Source organism: Sturnira hondurensis, unplaced genomic scaffold (assembly GCF_014824575.4).
Source record: "Sturnira hondurensis isolate 20B ecotype Veracruz unplaced genomic scaffold, ASM1482457v3 Scaffold0016284, whole genome shotgun sequence".
Lineage (NCBI taxonomy): Eukaryota > Metazoa > Chordata > Mammalia > Chiroptera > Phyllostomidae > Sturnira > Sturnira hondurensis.
The window spans coordinates 7,372,496-7,391,311 of NW_028088915.1; the positions used below are offsets into that span (position 1 = coordinate 7,372,496).

The 18,816-nt window shown below is 42.9% G+C and overlaps 1 protein-coding gene across 1 annotated transcript in view; it reads right to left on the minus strand.

The window, feature by feature from the left end:
* PROSER2 (proline and serine rich 2) overlaps positions 1-18,816 on the minus strand; it is a 39,783-nt gene that overhangs the window by 11,679 nt on the left and 9,288 nt on the right. Inside the window, exon 2 of the mRNA XM_037066014.1 lies at positions 10,252-10,471. Within this exon, the coding sequence (XP_036921909.1) occupies positions 10,252-10,389 (138 nt within the window). The 5' untranslated portion in view covers positions 10,390-10,471. The remainder of the gene's footprint in view (positions 1-10,251; positions 10,472-18,816) is intronic.

Below are 18,816 nucleotides of genomic sequence, written 5' to 3' on the forward strand. Positions count from 1 at the left end.
CAGCCTCGTAATCTTAGCAATCCTCTACATCTATAGAACACATGACTAAGAAGTTTGTACTTTATTTTGAGATTTCCTGATCTGGCCCCACCTACTTTCCTTTCAAATTTCACCACCTACTACTCTCTCTTTTACAGTCCACTGCAGCGGTGGCAAACTTTTTCTGTAAAGAGCAGATAGTAAACATGGGCTTAGCAAGCTTTATTATGGTAGCAATGACTGAACTCTGTCAATGTAGTGTGCAAATTAAAGATATATTGATGAATAAGCCTACCTTTGCTACAGTAAAACTTTATTTACGAAAACAGGTTTGGGACCAGGTTTGATCCACAGGCTATGGTTTGCGAGCTCTTGCCCTATAATTAAATTGAATCCTTTGCTATGCCCATCTCTGCAGAGCCACATCCTACCTATCATTCATGGCCCAGTTTAACCATCGCCACACCTCCAGCCTACTCTCACAGCATCTCCCGAATCATGCATTCAAAGACTTGAGCATCTACTAAGCATTGCACAATGTAAACACAATGGTGTCAACAATGTTCTTGCTGTTAGTGGTCCATCATCTAATGAGGGCTATGGATAAGAAAAGAGGCAACTACTTTAGAGTGTGGAAGTGAGTGTAATGGACACATACAGCATGGGAATCAATCCACACTTTTAGGGAAGGGGGTCTGATCTGGAAAAACTCTGGAGAGGAAATAAAATACATCAATCATGTAAAAGAAATGGGTTGAGAGTTAAACAAAAAGGGACAAGGGGTAGTTAGATATGTGTTTTGGAGAGTCATGTGGGTTATAGGGTTGAAAATACTGAATATAGGAAAAACATTTAAAGTAAGAGCTAAAGGTCACCTAAACTAGTGTAGTGGTAATGGTAATAGAGACAAGTAGATGATTTCAGAGATACTGAAAAAGTATAATCCGCCCTGGCTGGGTGGCTCAGTGCATTGAGTGCTGGCCTACGAACAAAAGGGTCTCCAATTCCATTCCCAGTCGGGGCACACACCTGGGTTGTGGGCCAGGTCCCCAGTGGGGGCCGTGGGAGAGGCAACCACACACTGATGTTTCTCTCCCTCTCTTTCTCCCTCACTTCCTCTCTCTAAAAATAAATAAATAAAACCTTTTTAACAAAAAGTACAATCATGGACCCAGACTACAAACGTGGCAAAGGCAGGGGGTGGGGGCTGGATGGAAGGGGCAAAGGGGAGGGAAATGGGGAACATGTGGAATAGCATCAACAATAAAAAAGTAAAAAGTGTAATCAATTCACATAAAATTTTATTTTTTACTGTAGTTGTTCATCACCCAGGCTTTTTACCTCCACTGGACTTAACACATAAAGGAAAATTCATGTCTGATATGTCTGTGAACTGTCCCTGGAACTTGAGGTCGTCTGGTGTCTAGCACATGGTCACTGTGACCAAAATGTCACCCTTCCTCGCCAGGTCTGTCTGTTTTGGCCCTCCGGCGATGAGCACATGAAACTTTCATAAGAAATCCAGCACTGCCACTCATTTTCTGAGTCTTCTGGATTTTCTTGCAGATTGGTGGGATCATGTGGAGGGCACAGTGTGTGGCAGAGAACCTTCCTGCCTCACCTCTTCTCGCCACACCTTATTCTGGGTAGATGACCCTGTCCCCATTCGCAGTGGTTTTACTACAGTGACTCAACAAAGAAGCCCTGCGACTCAAACCACCAGAGCTCTCAGTGTGACACAGACCCCTATAATTAACAGCTACAACCGTCACACACGCTGTTAAGATACCATGATAACAACAACAACAAATCCATTACCACAACTATTTGCTGAATTAAAAGTTTAGGGAAATAATTAATGCTCTCTGCCCTTTCCCTCCTTCTCTGACCATCCCATTCAGTGTTTCAGTGGGGTTACTCAGTTTTTTTATAATCAACCTTGGCTAGGTATAATAATCTCCCTTTGGTTGTATAGACGGCAGAACTAAATGGGCAACTGGCCCGCACTTTAAGTCACATGCCGACTTCCCACATTAAGGGAGAGAAAAAAGAAAGAACGGAGCATATAAACTCATGCATTTAATCCAACCTAAAAAAGCAAGAAGTCCCAACATAAGCTTTCATTTGGAAAATAAGCTTAGGAACGGATGTCCTACACAACTGTTCATGTTCTGTCAAAAAGTGTAAGACTCATAGACTGAGAGACATAACACAGAGATCAACTGGTCCAGTTGCCTCATTGGAAAATGTGAAAACTGGATTCAGAGGCAATGAAATGATTTTCCAAGGCTTGTACAACTATTCCATAGAGGGGCCAAGACTAGAACTAGTACTGTGCTCGTTTTTGTGTTCTACTTATTTCCCTTACTTGTCACATATTACTCCGAGACCCATGTTTGGACACCTGCACAGGCCTCACACACCTTACCCTGGCATTCCTAAAGCTCAGGGTTTTACCTCAGTGTTCTGGTGTAATGTGAGAGCCAAGCCAGTTTTAACCAGGCTGTTGCTCAGTGAGCAGGGTCCCAGGTCCTGAAGGCAGACTCTTGCATCCTCCACCTGTCGGAGGTCTCTCTAAGGTTAGAGGCCGGGAAATGCGTAGGGTGACTGGAATGTATCCTCAAGTACCTTCTTTGTGATCAGCCTGGCCTTGAGCCCCACCTAAGGGGCAGGGCCAAAAATGCTGTGGGTTAGGTCTGTTGCCTAATTCCCCAAATACAAAGCAGCCCTCCCAATGAACCTGGACTCTGCTTGCACCTGGGAGAGCAAAGAAAGTAGAAACAGGGAAAAACCCTGGTGCCAAGGGCAGGGGAGCAGGGTATTCAAGGTCAGAAAAGAGGCACGTGGCCCTTGTCCAAGAGCGTTCCTGTGTACTCCCCGTTCCCAGGAGACGCTGCTGCTGCCTGTCTCAGACAGGCACATTACAGAGGAAGGCCCTGGGGAAGAGGCAGACCATGAAAAGCAAGGCTGCAGGAACACGCAAACTCACAGAGCCTGTGAGTCGGAGGGAAGTGGGCAGGGCCTGCTCACTGGCCAGGGTTTTGGGGGGACGATGGAAATGTTCTAATGTGATGATAGTTGCACAACTCTGAATTACTAAAAACCATTGAGTGGCATACTTTAAATGGGTGAATTGTATGGTATGTGACATATCTTAATGAAGCTGTATATTTAAAAAAAAAAAAAAGGCAAGGCAGCAGCCGAGAGGCCCACATGGAGGAGGGGAGAAAGCCCGAGTCCCAGCAGGGACGGTGCCTGCTTCACTGGTGCTTTTGGGAGTGGAACTTGTTACCTTGCTTCCTGAAGAACTAAGTGGACAGGAAATGAGGATGAACAAAAACAGCAGCTTTCTTTGGAAGGTAGCAACAGACTGACGGCAGAAGTTTTTAAAAATTTCCTTCCCATAAATGGTGTTTTTAATGCACCAATTTGGGCTGTGGAGCAAAAGGAAGCNAAAAAAAAAAAAAAGGCAAGGCAGCAGCCGAGAGGCCCACATGGAGGAGGGGAGAAAGCCCGAGTCCCAGCAGGGACGGTGCCTGCTTCACTGGTGCTTTTGGAAGTGGAACTTGTTACCTTGCTTCCTGAAGAACTAAGTGGACAGGAAATGAGGATGAACAAAAACAGTAGCTTTCTTTGGAAGGTAGCAACAGACTGACGGCAGAAGTTTTTAAAAATTTCCTTCCCATAAATGGTGTTTTTAATGCACCAATTTGGGCTGTGGAGCAAAAGGAAGCTCTTTAAGGCTACAAATCTCTAGATGCTAAAAGAATTCCATCGGAAACCACACTACACCTAATCTGCCTGCCATGCTGACCTCGGGTAAAGGGTACAAGTCTTCAAGGGAAAAAGGATGTACATTTCTACCTAATATGTATGCTTGTGAGGAATGAATTTCTACTACGTTCAGAGCAGAACATTCAAAGTGCTGAACCTGCTAAAGGAAATGTGTGCAGGCTGCACAAGGCTCGATGGGGAGGACCACATCCCACTTGAGCTGACGCCTGCGCCCCCGCACAAAGAGGGCGGGAGATGCCCCCCCCCCNGAACCCCCCCCCCCGCCGTCCCAGTGGAGCGCAGAGAGGAGCACCCAGAGCAGGTGATGGCAAACCTTTCGGCAAATGCTGCCGAAAGTTATAAAAGTTGAGGGCCTAGATATGCCTGTGGGAGCACAGATGTGGGATGGGAGTTTCATTTGGGGGGAAATGATAGAAAAAAACCTTTGTTTGTTTGAGCAAAAAGTTTAAAAGGCTTAAAATACTCACACTAAACTAACCCCTCCCTCCAAAAACTACTAAATTAATTAAGCTCTTAGGCTTCTTTCTTTTCTTTCGTTTTTCTTTTAAACAGAGATATTTGCTTTCACCGCAGAGTGAGACCATTGTGGCAGCTCTTTGTGAAGGAGGAAAAAAGAACCAGCACAGCTCATCTTTATTCTGAGCAAACCAGCAGGCAAACAAACATTGTAAAAAGACTGTCAAGCCTAAAAATATTTCTTTTCTTTTTCATTGTATTTTTTCCATCACCATTTCATCCCCTTATTCCCCCCACCCCACTGTCGCAACACCACACTGTAAAAATACTTCCTGAGATCTCTTAACCAACAGCCTCCAAGGCAGGCAGCCTTGGGTATTTGTTTTGGAGGAGTGTGATCTGATGTTCACATTTTCTTCTCACGGACACCAGAATGATCTCCCTGACACTTGAGCGAGGTATTATTGATGGAATAATCTAAACTGATGAGAGAATGCTCTCCAGCTGAAACAGAATAGGGGCAGGATGAAGAGAACGAGTCTGCCCCTTTGTGGTTCCTCACACAGCTCTAAATGCTATGCTTACTTTGGAAGCCTCATGAGAAAGACCCTGAGTGCATGTGGTGTTTCCCACAGCTTCAGCATAGGGTTTAATTACGGTTATTTCCAACTAGTCATTGTTGTAATTTTTCACTAGGGCTAACTTAAACCTGTACTTCTGGCCGGAAAGAGACACAAACAAACCACTGAGGGATGAGATATGGGTTCAGCTTTGATTACAGATCTAAGAATAATGGGTTTGAAGGATCACAGCTGGCTCCGTGGCTGCACTGAACTTTGAACTGGCAATGTGATAGAGACCTTAATTGAGATGCCACTGCCGTAAGTGCGTGGCATCACCCAGACCCCTTGTAAGCTTGGGCCACACTGTCCTAGAATTTTGCACGGCTCTCTTGCCCCTGAACTGTGAGTTCCTGAAAAGATTAAAACTGGATTTTATTCCATCATCTATCAATTGTTGTATGTAGTAATCATTTATTAAATGTTTATTGAACTTTTATTAAAAAGCTATGTAAGCTTCATCTTAAAATGACCGCTTTGACCAGCAAGTTTTGGGTTGCATCTGGGCAAGGAGACAGAACTGAAAGGAAGACGGCATCACTACTGACCAGTCCACTACTCCTTATTCTGTTTTTCCCTCCTTGAGATCAGCTGGCAACAAGTGTGTCAGATTTCTAGTGTACTCCTGAGACCCCAGTCCTAGCTGACCATGAAGATGGCGTTCACCATGGCTGGCTTTTCCTTCTCACTCCATGACTACATGGGTGTGGCCAAAAGACCTCAGAGGCTCTGGAGAAGGAAGAGATTAATCATGAGCCGACAACTGCTATCTAGGCACAGACTCAGTATGCGATTTTTGGGCCACAACATTTGTCAGCTGAGCGAGAAGGAGGGTTCCAAGGTAGTTCACTGACTATTAAATCTCCAGAAACTCAACACTGAATTTGGGCCATTGTTTTTTGCCCATGTTACAGATCAAAATGAACAGGAAGTATGTTTGGGGATTCTGGATTTTTCCAATCCACCCTAAAGAAGCACATACATCACTTAATTTCTGAAGAACTACGGGTAGTAAGAGCTTCCCACTCTTCACCTACCCAAAGCATGTTCTTCCATAGAGGGAGCTCCAGATGCTGCAGGGCCACAGGCCGAACACAGACCCATGGACTCTGGCAGGAGACCACATCCCGTCCCTGGTGGTGGCACCCAAGTGTTTAAGAGCTATACAAGTGTTCAAGATACTGGCCTTAAGGGGTTAAGAACAAAGGTATCCTCACACCCCAAACTTCTTTTGCCACCTTAAAGAACTGTCACTATGAAGGTCTCTGAATCCTTCCTGAACCTTTTATTTGAATCTGTGTCACCTCTGCAGGTAGTACTTGCAAAACCACACTACCAACTTTGCAAAGGTATGCTGCCTTGGATTGTATGAAAGCATCTTAAATTTCAAAGGAAAAAACACATTCAAAAGACATCCTCTCTGTCAAGTATTTCAGGGTTTGGCCTGTTTGTTTTTGTTCTAACTATACCTTTCATTAGAAAAGGTTCAGAGGAAAAATTCCTCATAAGAAAAACAAAACACATAAACACACTGACTCTCTTGAGTGACAAAGACTTCACACACTTCCCTATAGGGATAGCCATGGCAATCCTATTTAAGCAGCTGTTTTAATTTTTAATTTGCATTGGCTGAGGAGAAAAGTTCCTAAAGAGCAAAGATCTCTCATATCCTAGGCAATATTTCAAGTGGTGTTTAAAAATTTGAGGATATTCTCATGTAACTCAGGCATTAGTCTTTTACCTTCTTTTAAAAATAAGCCTTTGCTTAAAAGGAAAACTTCTGGTTGGAACTAGGTTATCTTTTACTTAAAGAGCCCTCCAAGAGGTACATTTAATACCATACAATTTAGAGGCCTAAAAACACTGTAACTCATCTTTTATGGGGTCAAGAATGAAAGGACAGCAAGTAGAGAAACTATTAAGGTTGATTCTCCCTCTAAAGAGACAAGTCATAAAAAGACCCAGTAATTTAGAATAAAAACATATAGCTTCTCTCCAAATTTAGACTCCCCAAAACGTAGAGTTTGAGGGTAAAGTTTTTTTTAAAGTTTATAGATTTTGTACCAGTATAGATATTTCACTGGTTCAAGGGCAACTGGATGATAAGAGAAGGCTTGGTAAAAGGCCCAAGGTCCATGGTTGTTTGGAAAACTTTAGTTGCCATTGAAAAGTAAATGTCAAATTTTCTCAGTGAGCCTGCTCTATTCACAGGGAAATTCACAGCTGTGGAATAACAACTGACGACAACTAAAGCTAGCCCTATGATTTTCCATGCAGGAAAATGCTAGGAAACCCTCACCAGGTCTAACGAGAAGGTACTGGAACAGTCCTGGAGTGTGTTCTCCAGCAGACAGAGACACAGGCAGCCACATGGGCTATGAGGCAGAATGACTGCACGCAACCAAGCACATATCATGAGAATATAATTTAGTTATATGCTTCATAAAAGTAGAATCTGTAATGCTGTTTCCACTTCGTCCTACACAATGATGAACACATAGGCGAATCAAACACATCACAGTATTATTTTAAGCTTTTACTGGAGAGAAAAGAACTGTAGAAGATAGGCATTCTTTAATTTAAATTCAAAGTGATGCCCATAGCAAGACTGGCAGAACTAAGAAATGGCGAGATATTGGGGAGATGAGCGTTTTCCTTTTACCATCTCATCTTTAGTGATCAAAGAACAAAATTCAGAAGATTACTCATAAGAGACAGAGGTATAACAGGTGGAAGTGGATCCAAACAAGATGATGGTGGCAGGATGAGGTGGGATTAGGATCAACCAGAAGCTACAGGGCACTTGGAAAAGAGAAGCTGGTGTTATAAGCACTGTTAGATGCTAGACATTTAACTGTTTGTGTGCGTGTGCATACACACACACACACACACACACATGCATCCCCTGAGAAAGAATTATTATATTTCTCACCCTTTTAAAAAACTAATGAAGATGGTAATTAAATAACTTTTTGCAGGTTACAAAGGGAGACAAATTTGAATCTGAACCCAAGCATGTCTCTGATACCCTTGTGTTTCTACTAGTCTAGTTGATTTTCAGGATAGTGATTAGTTTGTAAAGAAGAAAGCAACACAAGGCTTCCTTTCAAATGAGAGCTTTTGTCTCTGAAGATGTATTCTTGTGTATGACATCTTGACAAAGAGTCAATATGATGCGTATTCTCCAAATTCGCCAGATGACAGACTTTAAGGTCTTATTTACCTACACATGCAATCTAGGAAGAGTTGAATTTTATAAGGCAATATCCTGTAAGCTCCCTGAATTCATTTTCCAGACTTGCCTCTTCCAGATAAGACATCTTGCAGGCATTCCAGCAGCTTCAATCCCTCTAAGACACCTCTTTCCACTTGCTGCTCAACTTTTGTGACAGTCAGTGTGACACTTGGCCCAGCTCACCCATTGGAAATGAAGGAACTGGTCTCCCATCGGATGGGAGTGCTGACGGAAGGTGGCCTTCAGCTGTCAGTCTTTTGGGGGACTGCTTTGAGCTAAACTGTCAAGGTCATGCCTCCTTCCACAGGGGTTCTACATCCAAAGGCTGATCACTGAGGGGGTACAAAGTCGCCATTTGACCCAACTGAGGACAACTGAGGGCCTATCCCAGCCCCAGAGCTCTCCAAGCAAGAGCTAAGGCCCTCATCAGGTCTACCTCACAGCTTGACTTCCCTCTCCACTCAGTGCGGCCTCCTTTCCTTCCAGACACTGATCCCCAAAACAGGCCTAACCTCCATTTCGGACTGTGCCGCAGGGAAGCCAATCTGCAGCAGCTGGTCCTGTCACAATGGATCACAGTCACCAGCATGCAGGCCCCACCGCAGTGTCCATGACACCCAGGACAGTGCTTCCATACTTGAGCAGATGTATGAACCACACACACAAAAGACAGAGCAGGTCACCTAGAGCAGTCAGTGAATGCCCTGTTGCAATGGGTGTGCTTGCAGAGAGCAATCAGGTGTAATCTGAGCATGTGAGTTTGAGCAATGACATAGGGTTTGGGAAAAGTGGGCATTAACTGGTTAATATGAAGGACAGACCCTGTAACACTAGAATGGAGATTGAAAAGTAGCACAGTTCCTTCCCCAAGGCTAAAGCACTGGACAACTTGGGATCACATTCTCCCCCAAGAGGAGATGGACAATGTATTTTATTTTGGTTCTCTATCAAAAGAGGACTGGATACATAAAAATGAATGTGAAAGGCAAAAAAATAATTCGAACACCCTGACTCCTGATGCACTACACCCATTTCCTTAGACACCTCGGCCATCTGATGGTCACTCAGTAGAACGTGCGCGCGCGCGCGCACACACACACACACACACACAGGGCAGCCTTTTAGACCACTGCCCGGAGCTGCCCGCAACAAGCTTAGATGTGCCCTTCCATATCGGAGCACGGCTGCCTTGCGATCGTGCTGTAAAGAACATACTCACAAACTACTGGAGTATTAATTTGTCTTTCCTACATGTTTTTATATAGCTTTTAATTAAAACATGTTCTTTATATAGTTTTTAATTAAAAAATTAGTACCTAATTCTCCATTCTTATGGATTTGTGGGTTCTCAGATTTTCAGAGTAATTTGTAGTATATTTTTCTTTCAGTGAATCAATCAAATACTATTTGTTACAGACTTCCATGATGAGTTAAAAAATATGCAAGTAAAAATCAATTAAATTCTATCTTACTATTAACTGCCCTCTGTAGTGTATATCTCTCTTTATTATATTCAGCATAATGTGGGTTAATTTTAGGGCTCAGAGTATCCAACAGAAAATGGTCCCACTAGAAGATGGAATTGAGATGAACAATAGACCCTTACTAGCCAAAGGCTAATTCTCTCCTGTCCTGCCCTGTGTGAATATAAAGGTCTCCATCCTGAAAGATGAATACTGAGGGCCGGGGAGTGCTAAAAGGTCATCCCTTAACTTTAAAACTAACTCTTTTTACGAAAGTTCCCAAGCCTATTGATGATACGTAGGAGTCTGGATTCTGAGAGAAAGGGATACGAAAGCATTTATATTTGTAAAGGAGTGAAAAATCTGTTTTAAAGTGAACTTGTTTTTTACCCTGTGAGGAGCTCCTCTTCCTTCAGGTCATTTGAACTGAAAGCATCTGGCCCTGCAGTCAGGCACCTCCCTGCAGCCAATAGCCGTGTTATTGGCTGCAGTGAGATTCCCTTCACTGCTGTGGATCATGTTCTGTATTTGTGCAAATTTAAGATGATTAAAAATTTAGATGCCATTTCACAAAGCAATACTCCAAAAACATTAAGCTAGTTAACCCAAAAGAATTTGATAAGATCTTCCTTAAAGGGGAGGGAGCTGGAGCCAAGCCAGACAATAACCGCACATCAAAGCATTAAAGGAAACCATCACTCACCAAAGTGAGACTTCTGGAGCGGGAACTGCTACTTCGACTCTCCAAACTGCCCCCTCTGCTCAGGTCACTGAGCCTGCAACTGGGCGACAAGTCAGAGTCCATCTCCGAAGAGTCTGATTTCTGGTGGTTTACAGGCATCCCCACAGAAACGGTGGCCAATGGCTTGATCACAGGAAGTGGGGAAGGCGCCAGCGTTCCATTCTGAAGTCGTGGATTACTTCTAGAGAAACCAAGCACAAGCAACAAGGGTTGGTGAGCCTGGAGGGTAAATGCCTTATCCTCTCAAATGAAAGGCTCAGTAAGAATTGTCCAGACTCACGACCTCAACCATTAAGACAAAGAGAATTAGGAACCTCTAAATCAACTTGGTTGGTGATGCTCACTTCCATTTCTCCTTTATATAAAGTGTCTCCATGATCAAGGTGTTGCAATCATTTTTAAGGAAAGACAGATGTACTAAAAATTACTTTGGTGCAGATGGTTTGATAGAATGATGTTCTGGCACTTTCCTTGGCGCTTAGGGCCTGTACTTTCATGCTCTTTCATACTCAGACTCGGGTTCTCCCTGTGTGGTTTATTAATTCTAGTTCTTTCTGTGCTAGACACCACAAAATTATGGCTTCTTCTCCAGCTTCATGACAGTTCAAAGTCGAGGTGAAGTGATAAGAGCTCATAAATTACTAATGCAGCTTTGGTTGAATTTACCAAGATCCTAAACTCTTTGGAGGCCATGATGCTATTGCAACTTCTACATAAAATTATTAAGGTCCCAAAAGTTAATATTATCAGGATGTTCATGTTTTTACTTTTGGGAACAAAGACTTTGATACTGTCCCCAATAAGCCCCTCGATTTTATACAATTCTGTGACTCTGTTAACAGGAGTTTAGTTCAGTTTCTCAACAACAGTTGAGTTCAACAAAATCTCCTAGAACACCAAGGAAGACCAACAGGGAACAAGCCTCCTATTGATTACAAGTGACCTGATATTATGGCAAGTGAAGCAATAGATGCTCACATCCTTCCTAAAATGAAAATACTGCCAGTTTGCCTTATGAGCCTCTTTAATGATACTGAGGGGCTAAAATGACCACAGATACAATTTGGTGCATGTGTGTATGTGTGGATATACACTCAGATGTGTGCTAATTTTTAACAAAGCATGACAATTTGTGGAGAAAGCATAATCAGTACTGAACACCTTTAGGAGGACCTTGTCATTTAAGACTACTGTGAAATCTTCTCAGAGAAATTCTGAAGATACTAGAACAGATTAAAAAAGAAACTATTCCATACCCCATTTCTCCTCATTTTTCAGGTGTATCAGCACAAGTCACATGGTGTGGTTTAAGAGCAAGGCTAGGGAACAGAAGGTTCTGAGTACATTCACTTTATGTAAGTTGCCATTACAAATGGTAAAAAAAGAAAAAAAAGACTTAAGGAAATGTTAAGAGTTTAAAATTTGTTTAATAATAAGAAAGTCTAAGCAATACACACTTTATGTAAATCATCTACATAGTCAATAATATGCAACTCAGAAGTGAAGATATCCTTTGTGAAACTCTCCACAGTATTCAGTCTAGTTAAATCAAATGCCTAGTGTGAATTTAGTGCAAACACCACATAGTGGACATCTAAGTGTGCTGATGACAGTGGTCTGTGACAAAGCAAGGCGAAGGCAGGCGTGGAAGTCACAGCGACATCCCTATGAGTAGCTNTACACACTTTATGTAAATCATCTACATAGTCAATAATATGCAACTCAGAAGTGAAGATATCCTTTGTGAAACTCTCCACAGTATTCGGTCTAGTTAAATCAAATGCCTAGTGTGAATTTAGTGCAAACACCACATAGTGGACATCTAAGTGTGCTGATGACAGTGGTCTGTGACAAAGCAAGGCGAAGGCAGACGTGGAAGTCACAGCTACATCCCTATGAGTAGCTGGGTTCAAGAAAGGTGAGACGAAAATGCAGAGAGGGTGGTGGCGCAATGTTTGGATTCTTTCTGGTCTGTAGATTCCTGCCCACTGACTTGGCTCCAATTCATTCCTAAACTAAGTAAAATCACTGCTCCAAGGAAAGGAGGTGGTTGAGGAGCAGTGAAGTCTTTCCCCCACACAACAGTGACATAATGAACAGGAAGTGAATATCCATTCACCTACACAACGAAGGGACCCAGTGGAACTGCCTAATGGGTGGGCAAGGCCGTGGGGTTTGGCTACAGGTCTGCGCAGTCAGAGCCGTACACTAAGGCCCTCACAGTATGATCAGAGGGCAGTAATTTACCACACCACTCAAGAGCACACCATTTTCTTGTGTAACTATAATTCTAAAAGCTATTCTGATACTGTAAAACTATAATCTTTAGACTTTTATAAATTATTCTTTTGAAAGAATATGGGAAGGCTCCCCAGAACTCTACAGAAGGCAGAAGTTATGGGGAGAAAGTGAAAACCTTGGTTCAACACCCTTCACAGGCTCCGGATGTCAGTCTTCTTTGACCTTGTAAACAATGGGAAACCCACGTCCTACTTCCCAGGAATGAAAAACACAGAATTCCCTGGGAGGTCCACTGTGGAGAGAGCCATTTTGTGAAGAGAAAGGGGGAGGAAGCAGCCTTCTTCTCTGCTCTGCCCTGGAAAGGCAATGTGATGAGACAAAGAAGCAGGGGACAAGGAACACAGGGGCCTGACAATAGTCACCACAGCTCTGAGTCTCTGAAGGTCATCAGCACCTTCAATACTTAGTCTCCTTGTCCAATCAAGGGATAATTTTTTGGGTCTGCAAACGGTGCACATTGTAAACAGTGAGACCAGGGTCAGACTAAGACAGCCCCATAGAAGAGGAAACTGACTTCTACCAGGAGAGCAGAACAAGCATCGAGAGGAAGTCATGACCAGCCTAACACAACGGGAGCAGAAATGTGAGCCACATGTGTTTTTCTATTCATTTTCTTATACTTCCTGTGTTTATTTCTCATCAGTTACCAGTCACATCTTTCTTTCATAAAGTCTAGTATCCACTGAGCAAAGAGAACAAGGAGAAGGTCACAAGAGATCTACAGTCTCTCTAGACCGACATCTGCTGAGCATGGCTGGTCAGGAGGCAGTAGCTGTCCAACCTGAAGGTGCTTGGGGCCTGGTGGGGCTGGCAAGTGAACCCCCTGGAGTGCACTGGAGCCAAGAGAGGAAGAAGGCAGCTCCTCTTCTTCATCTTCCCCGGGATGCTCCAGAAAGACTCGGAGCATCTGACCATCTGACCTGGATGGTACGTGTAAAGCCCTCTTTCCAACATCCCCTCACTCCATCTAAGTTCCAAATAGCCACAATCAGGTCTACATAGCAGCCCAAGTAACTAAATCTTTCCATTGGTCACCTGAAAATTCTGGTTTTGCCAATCCCCGTGGCTGAATTATGCTAGTCAAAAACCTGTCCACAGGCAGGGTGGCTTTCAGCTTCATCACACACAAAGGCCTCTTTGACTCCTCCCTCTGCCTGTCACTCACAATCAGCTGCCAAGGCCTGCTGATTCCTCCAGTGCAATGTCAGTTGCATCCACCTCTTTTCTGGTCCCACTCGTTCAGCACCATGTTACCACAGGCCTACATCACTGCAATAGCCATCTAGTTGTTCCTGCATTTTCACTCCTCTCTGTATTTTTCCTTTATTTTTCTGCTTGGTTGATCTTGAAATACAACTTCAATGTCACCACTCTCCTAAAGGCAATCAACTTTCACGCACTCCCCACAGGCTTCAGAATTTCATGCTATCAATCAGTACTTGCTTCAGTTTGAGCTCTAGCTTCCTTTCTAGACTAAGAACACTCTTTCAGTGGAGTTTTCCTGCTTCACACAGAGTAGATTCCAGGTAAGTAATTCTGCCATACGGCACCAGCCCTAATGGCAGACAAAAGTGTGCATCGCAGGGACTGCAGGAGCACAGAGGCCTGCAGTGCTGCCTGAGAGGGCCAGACACTGCACAGAAAGGTGACAACTAGGGTTAGCCCTAGAAATTTCTGAATTTCCTATTCTGCCCCACTGACCTTCCTATTAATTAGGACTCAGAAATACAAATCATAAGGTGAAAAATTCAATGAATCTACCTACATAAAATTAAGAATACCATAGACAACATTAATAGAAAAGTGGCAGGCTGGTAGAAAACGTTTACTATGTCTAAGAAAAGGAATCTATAGCTAGAATATAAGAAAAACTCTTGAAAATCAACAAAGGAAACGCATCAGAATAAAAAAAAGGACAGGGATTATGATTAGGCAGTTACAACAGAGGAAGCCCAAATGATTAAAAAGTATACGAGAGATGTATAACCTTACCAGTAAACAAAAGAAATACAAATTAAAACTAACATAAGACATTACTTGTATTTGCAAAGACATTACGGTATTGGAAAAAATCAGACAATTAAAAAATAACAAACATCAGCAAATACCAATAACACATACCAGCTGTGGGGAACTGGAACCCGCATGTGCTACTGTTGGCCGTGTTACACGAACACAGCCATTCTGTAGGCTAATCTGGCAGTATTTAGTGAGATAAAGTAGGTCCTGTGAGCCCCAAATCCCACCGCTCAGTCTACTCCAGAAACTTCTCTCAGGAAAGGTGGGAAACATGTGTGAGGACGGCTATCACAATGTGGCTTGCAGATGAGCAGTGCTGGCGCAGTCTTGGTTCACAACACACTATGAACTCCAAGAAAAAGCGAAAACCTGGTAAATGCTTTTACTGTGGAATAGGAATACCATCCATCAGCCAGGAGTAATCAAACTGACAATGGCATGCACGGACCTCAAAATGTACTGAATAAAAAGTTATAATTGTGTTCTTAGCACAATTCCATTTATATAAATTTAACCCAGACACAACCCTCTATTGTACATCCTGGAACACATGCCCATGGCGGGGGTGGGTGGGTGCGTGGGGGCACCACTCCACTGTCCTGCAGAATCGCCTGGTCTGTTACTCATGGATGGCCACCTGCTTATCATACACCTGACTCCTACTGCTGGAAAAACAGAAAAGGAAGATTCGGGTTTAAAGAATTGTGATTTGTCAGGTCATTGTATCACCTGGGAGCCTTCGAAAGGCCCAGTGTCTGTAGGACAGATGAGTTCTGATTTAACAAGGGAAGAAGAGAACACAATCTAGAAACCTGGGGGCAGTTTCAGAGGGAAGTGCTGAAGATGGCATGGTTTTAACAGGAAAGAGAAAGAAACCCTGAAGATAAACTTTTCTTGAATCACAGGCAAGCTGAAAATTTACCAGGAAAAGGTTGAACTGACCCAATTTATGGAAGAATCTAAGCTGGAACTATCAACATAGTAAGTTCCCTCACATTCAACTATTAGACTTGGTCCTGTCTAGGTAGGGGGAAGGGAATTATATCCTGAAATACTTAGATTCCCAACAGGCAGGCTAAGCAAAATCACAGGGGTGATTATTGTCTATGCTAGCTCTGAACATGAATAGGAAACTTATCCATCTTAACCAAGTGATGTGGAACTAATTTTGCTCAGCACGTCTGTAGTGCACCTTGAAAGAGAACAGCTCCGACTCATTGCCAAGGTAAACTCTTCGTGAAAGAGAAGATCCAGGTGGGGGTCCTAGGATTCTGACCCCCATGGCACAGGTTTACAGCCCCTCATCCCTGTCCAGTCACCCACTGTCAATGACAGTGCCAAGGCACAGGCGGAAGCACAGCTCAGCGGGGAAAGGGGTAGAAACAAGCTCCTTAAAATGACCCCCCTCCCCCATCCATGTCGGACACTACACGAGGGCAGTCAGTCCTCCACCAAAGCCCAACTCTTTGATCATCTCATTCTCTCCTACTTGCACTCACAGGAATTTTATAAAGAGGTGTTCCCAAATCTAGAAAAACAGTCTTAGGACAGAAATTATGTTTAAAGCTATACCATGAGAAATCCTAGTATGATTTAACAAACAAGCCATTATCAAAAGGTAGGTTTTTCTTGACCTTCAAGAACATTAAAGATGAAGGAGCTTTACAGTGGGAACAGTTTCTGAGCCGTGAATGGGCTTTTTCATATGGTGAGGCAGTGGGTGAAAATAAAGAGGATGGCCATCTTTAGCAGAATGTACACACTCTGAGATGAAACAGTCAGTAAGTACAAAATAGTCATTGTCGGCCCTAATGCTAGCAGCTCTTGACAACATTCGCTCGTCTCCACATGCGCTGCAGTGGGAGGCTCTGCTCTGATTTACTGGAACAAAGAAGACGGAAACCCTGCTTTTATAGTTTCTACCTGGTCCTGTGTTCGTTCCTGTAACATGTGTTAATAAAAAGTGGTTATACCATAAAATGACATTAACTAAGTAAGGAAGCTAGGAATGATAACCAAGACTCTTTTGTCTTGTTTCATTAACCCAATTCCTAAGTTGACAGAAAACTGAGTACTGAAATTCTTTTTTATATTGTTCAACTTGGAGACTTTAACACCATTCTTAGCTAAATTAACCATTTCATATCTTCCCTAAAATAATGTACAGACAAACTCCATAAAAATAATTTCACTCCAGTTATCACAGCACATCTGGTCATTCTGACCACACTTCGGCTCTAGCTCCCATTTCACACACAAAGTATGGTCTCTGTGACGGCCCATCCCCCAGCGTCCTGAAGGTGCACACAGACCTGAGATCTGCTGACTGACCTAGCAGCGAGGTAAAAGTAGTGGTTTGTCCTGTTGTTCATGTTCTTCCAAGTTTTCTACTCTCCAAAACATTGTTAAACATAAAACAAATAGTACAACATTCACCCATGAATTGCAGGTAGTACTTAAACAATCCTGGGTTATTTTTGGTACCAGGCCTGTCGAAATTGGCCCTTTTCATTTTCCTAATCTATGCTGCCAAAGAACCTACCTGTAAGAACAGAGGGCTTTAAGTGTCTCTTCGGAACCTGCCCTAACCTTATCTCTTCAACCTTATCTTCCAGATATAAACCTTTATCCAGCCTGGTCCCCTAAATGCTCTGCTTTGTTGCGAGCCTTGTTTTGACTGCCTCTCCCTTCACTTCCCCCTCAGTCTTCAGAGCCTGGCTCAGACACTGCACCAGACCTGGCCACGCCTTCCTTCACAGTCCTACTCATTACTGACCTCTCCCCTGGCACCAGCATCTGTTTAACCACACAATGCCGTTTTGCCACTCAGCCACAATGGATCACATCAGGTTTCTTATGCATGTCATTCTTTTTTCTTCAATTAGAGTATAAGCTCCTTGTAGGTAAAGTGCTCGTGCTCTCTTTCTTTCTCTCTCTCTCTCTCTCTCTCTCTGTAGCCACAGAATTTTGAAAAAATATTTGTCACAAAATATAGACTTAATGTCCATTACTTAGAGACAAAACATATTCTAAAATTCTAAAAACCACCTTATTTTTTTTCTGAAAAAAAAAAGAGAAGTGTTTCCTCTAGACCTTTGATCTAAAAGAAAAAAAAATGACCTTTGATCTAAAAGAAAAGCTTAAACACTTAGGAGTGTCTCCAACACGTTCATATTGTGGTGGCCGTCCTTTATGCCCTCTACTGTATATGAGACCAAACCCTTCAGATTTAGGAGAAATCACTCATTTGACCTATAGATTTCAATCAAGGGCAAGTGGAGAGGATCAGGGGATAACTTTATTCACAGCCACAGGGGAGACACTTCTCTTAGCTTCACCAAAAATGCATGAAAAAACTGGCACCAATAGATACTCCAGATCCACTAAATCAGTAATGCTTCTTGATGTAATATCAGAATGAATGCATGTATGCTTACAGATGCAACCCATGACCAAAATTAACTTCAAAAATGGGTATCCAGCCCTGACTGGTATAGCTCAGTGGATTGAGGGGCGGCCTGCAAACCAAAGGGTTGCTGGTTCAATCCCCAGTCAGGGCCCATGGCTGGGTTGTGGCCCAGGTCCCCAGTAGGGGGCACTTGAGAGGCAACCACACATTGATGTTTCTCTCCCTCCCTTCCTGTCTAATAATAAATAAATAAAAACTCTTTTTAAAAAATGTGTCTCCACACAAACAGGCTGAAATAAAATAAATACGTAGTAACTTTTCTTTAGTTTGCACTCTTTCTCAATATCAAGAAAACAATAACCTTGGAAAGCAAAGAATGCTTCCAAAAATATTCACTAGGTAAACTGGCAAACTAGGATTGTCACCCTGCACTGTAAATCCCAGGGAAACCCGCCCTGGCTTGAGGCTGGTTGGTACTGGGAGGGATGGCAGTGCAGTTGGTTTTGCTCTGAAGTTTTCAAATTTGAGGTGCTCAGTGGTTTAGCATCTGTTTCATTGGATGCTGACTTTTCTGATAGGTTTTTTCTTTTTTTTTTTTCTGAAGTGTCTTCTGCAAGAGTTTAGGACCTTAAGCTCTAACAGGCACTCAAGGGTATTAAATACAATTAAACATTTTAAAGGCTAGTAATTTAACTTCTCCAGAGCAATTACATGCTTTCATTTTAGATCTTTTTTTTTAAAGCTCTTTCTGAACAATGTAGAAAAACAAGGTTAATTTCAGACTGTCTCAATTGTGA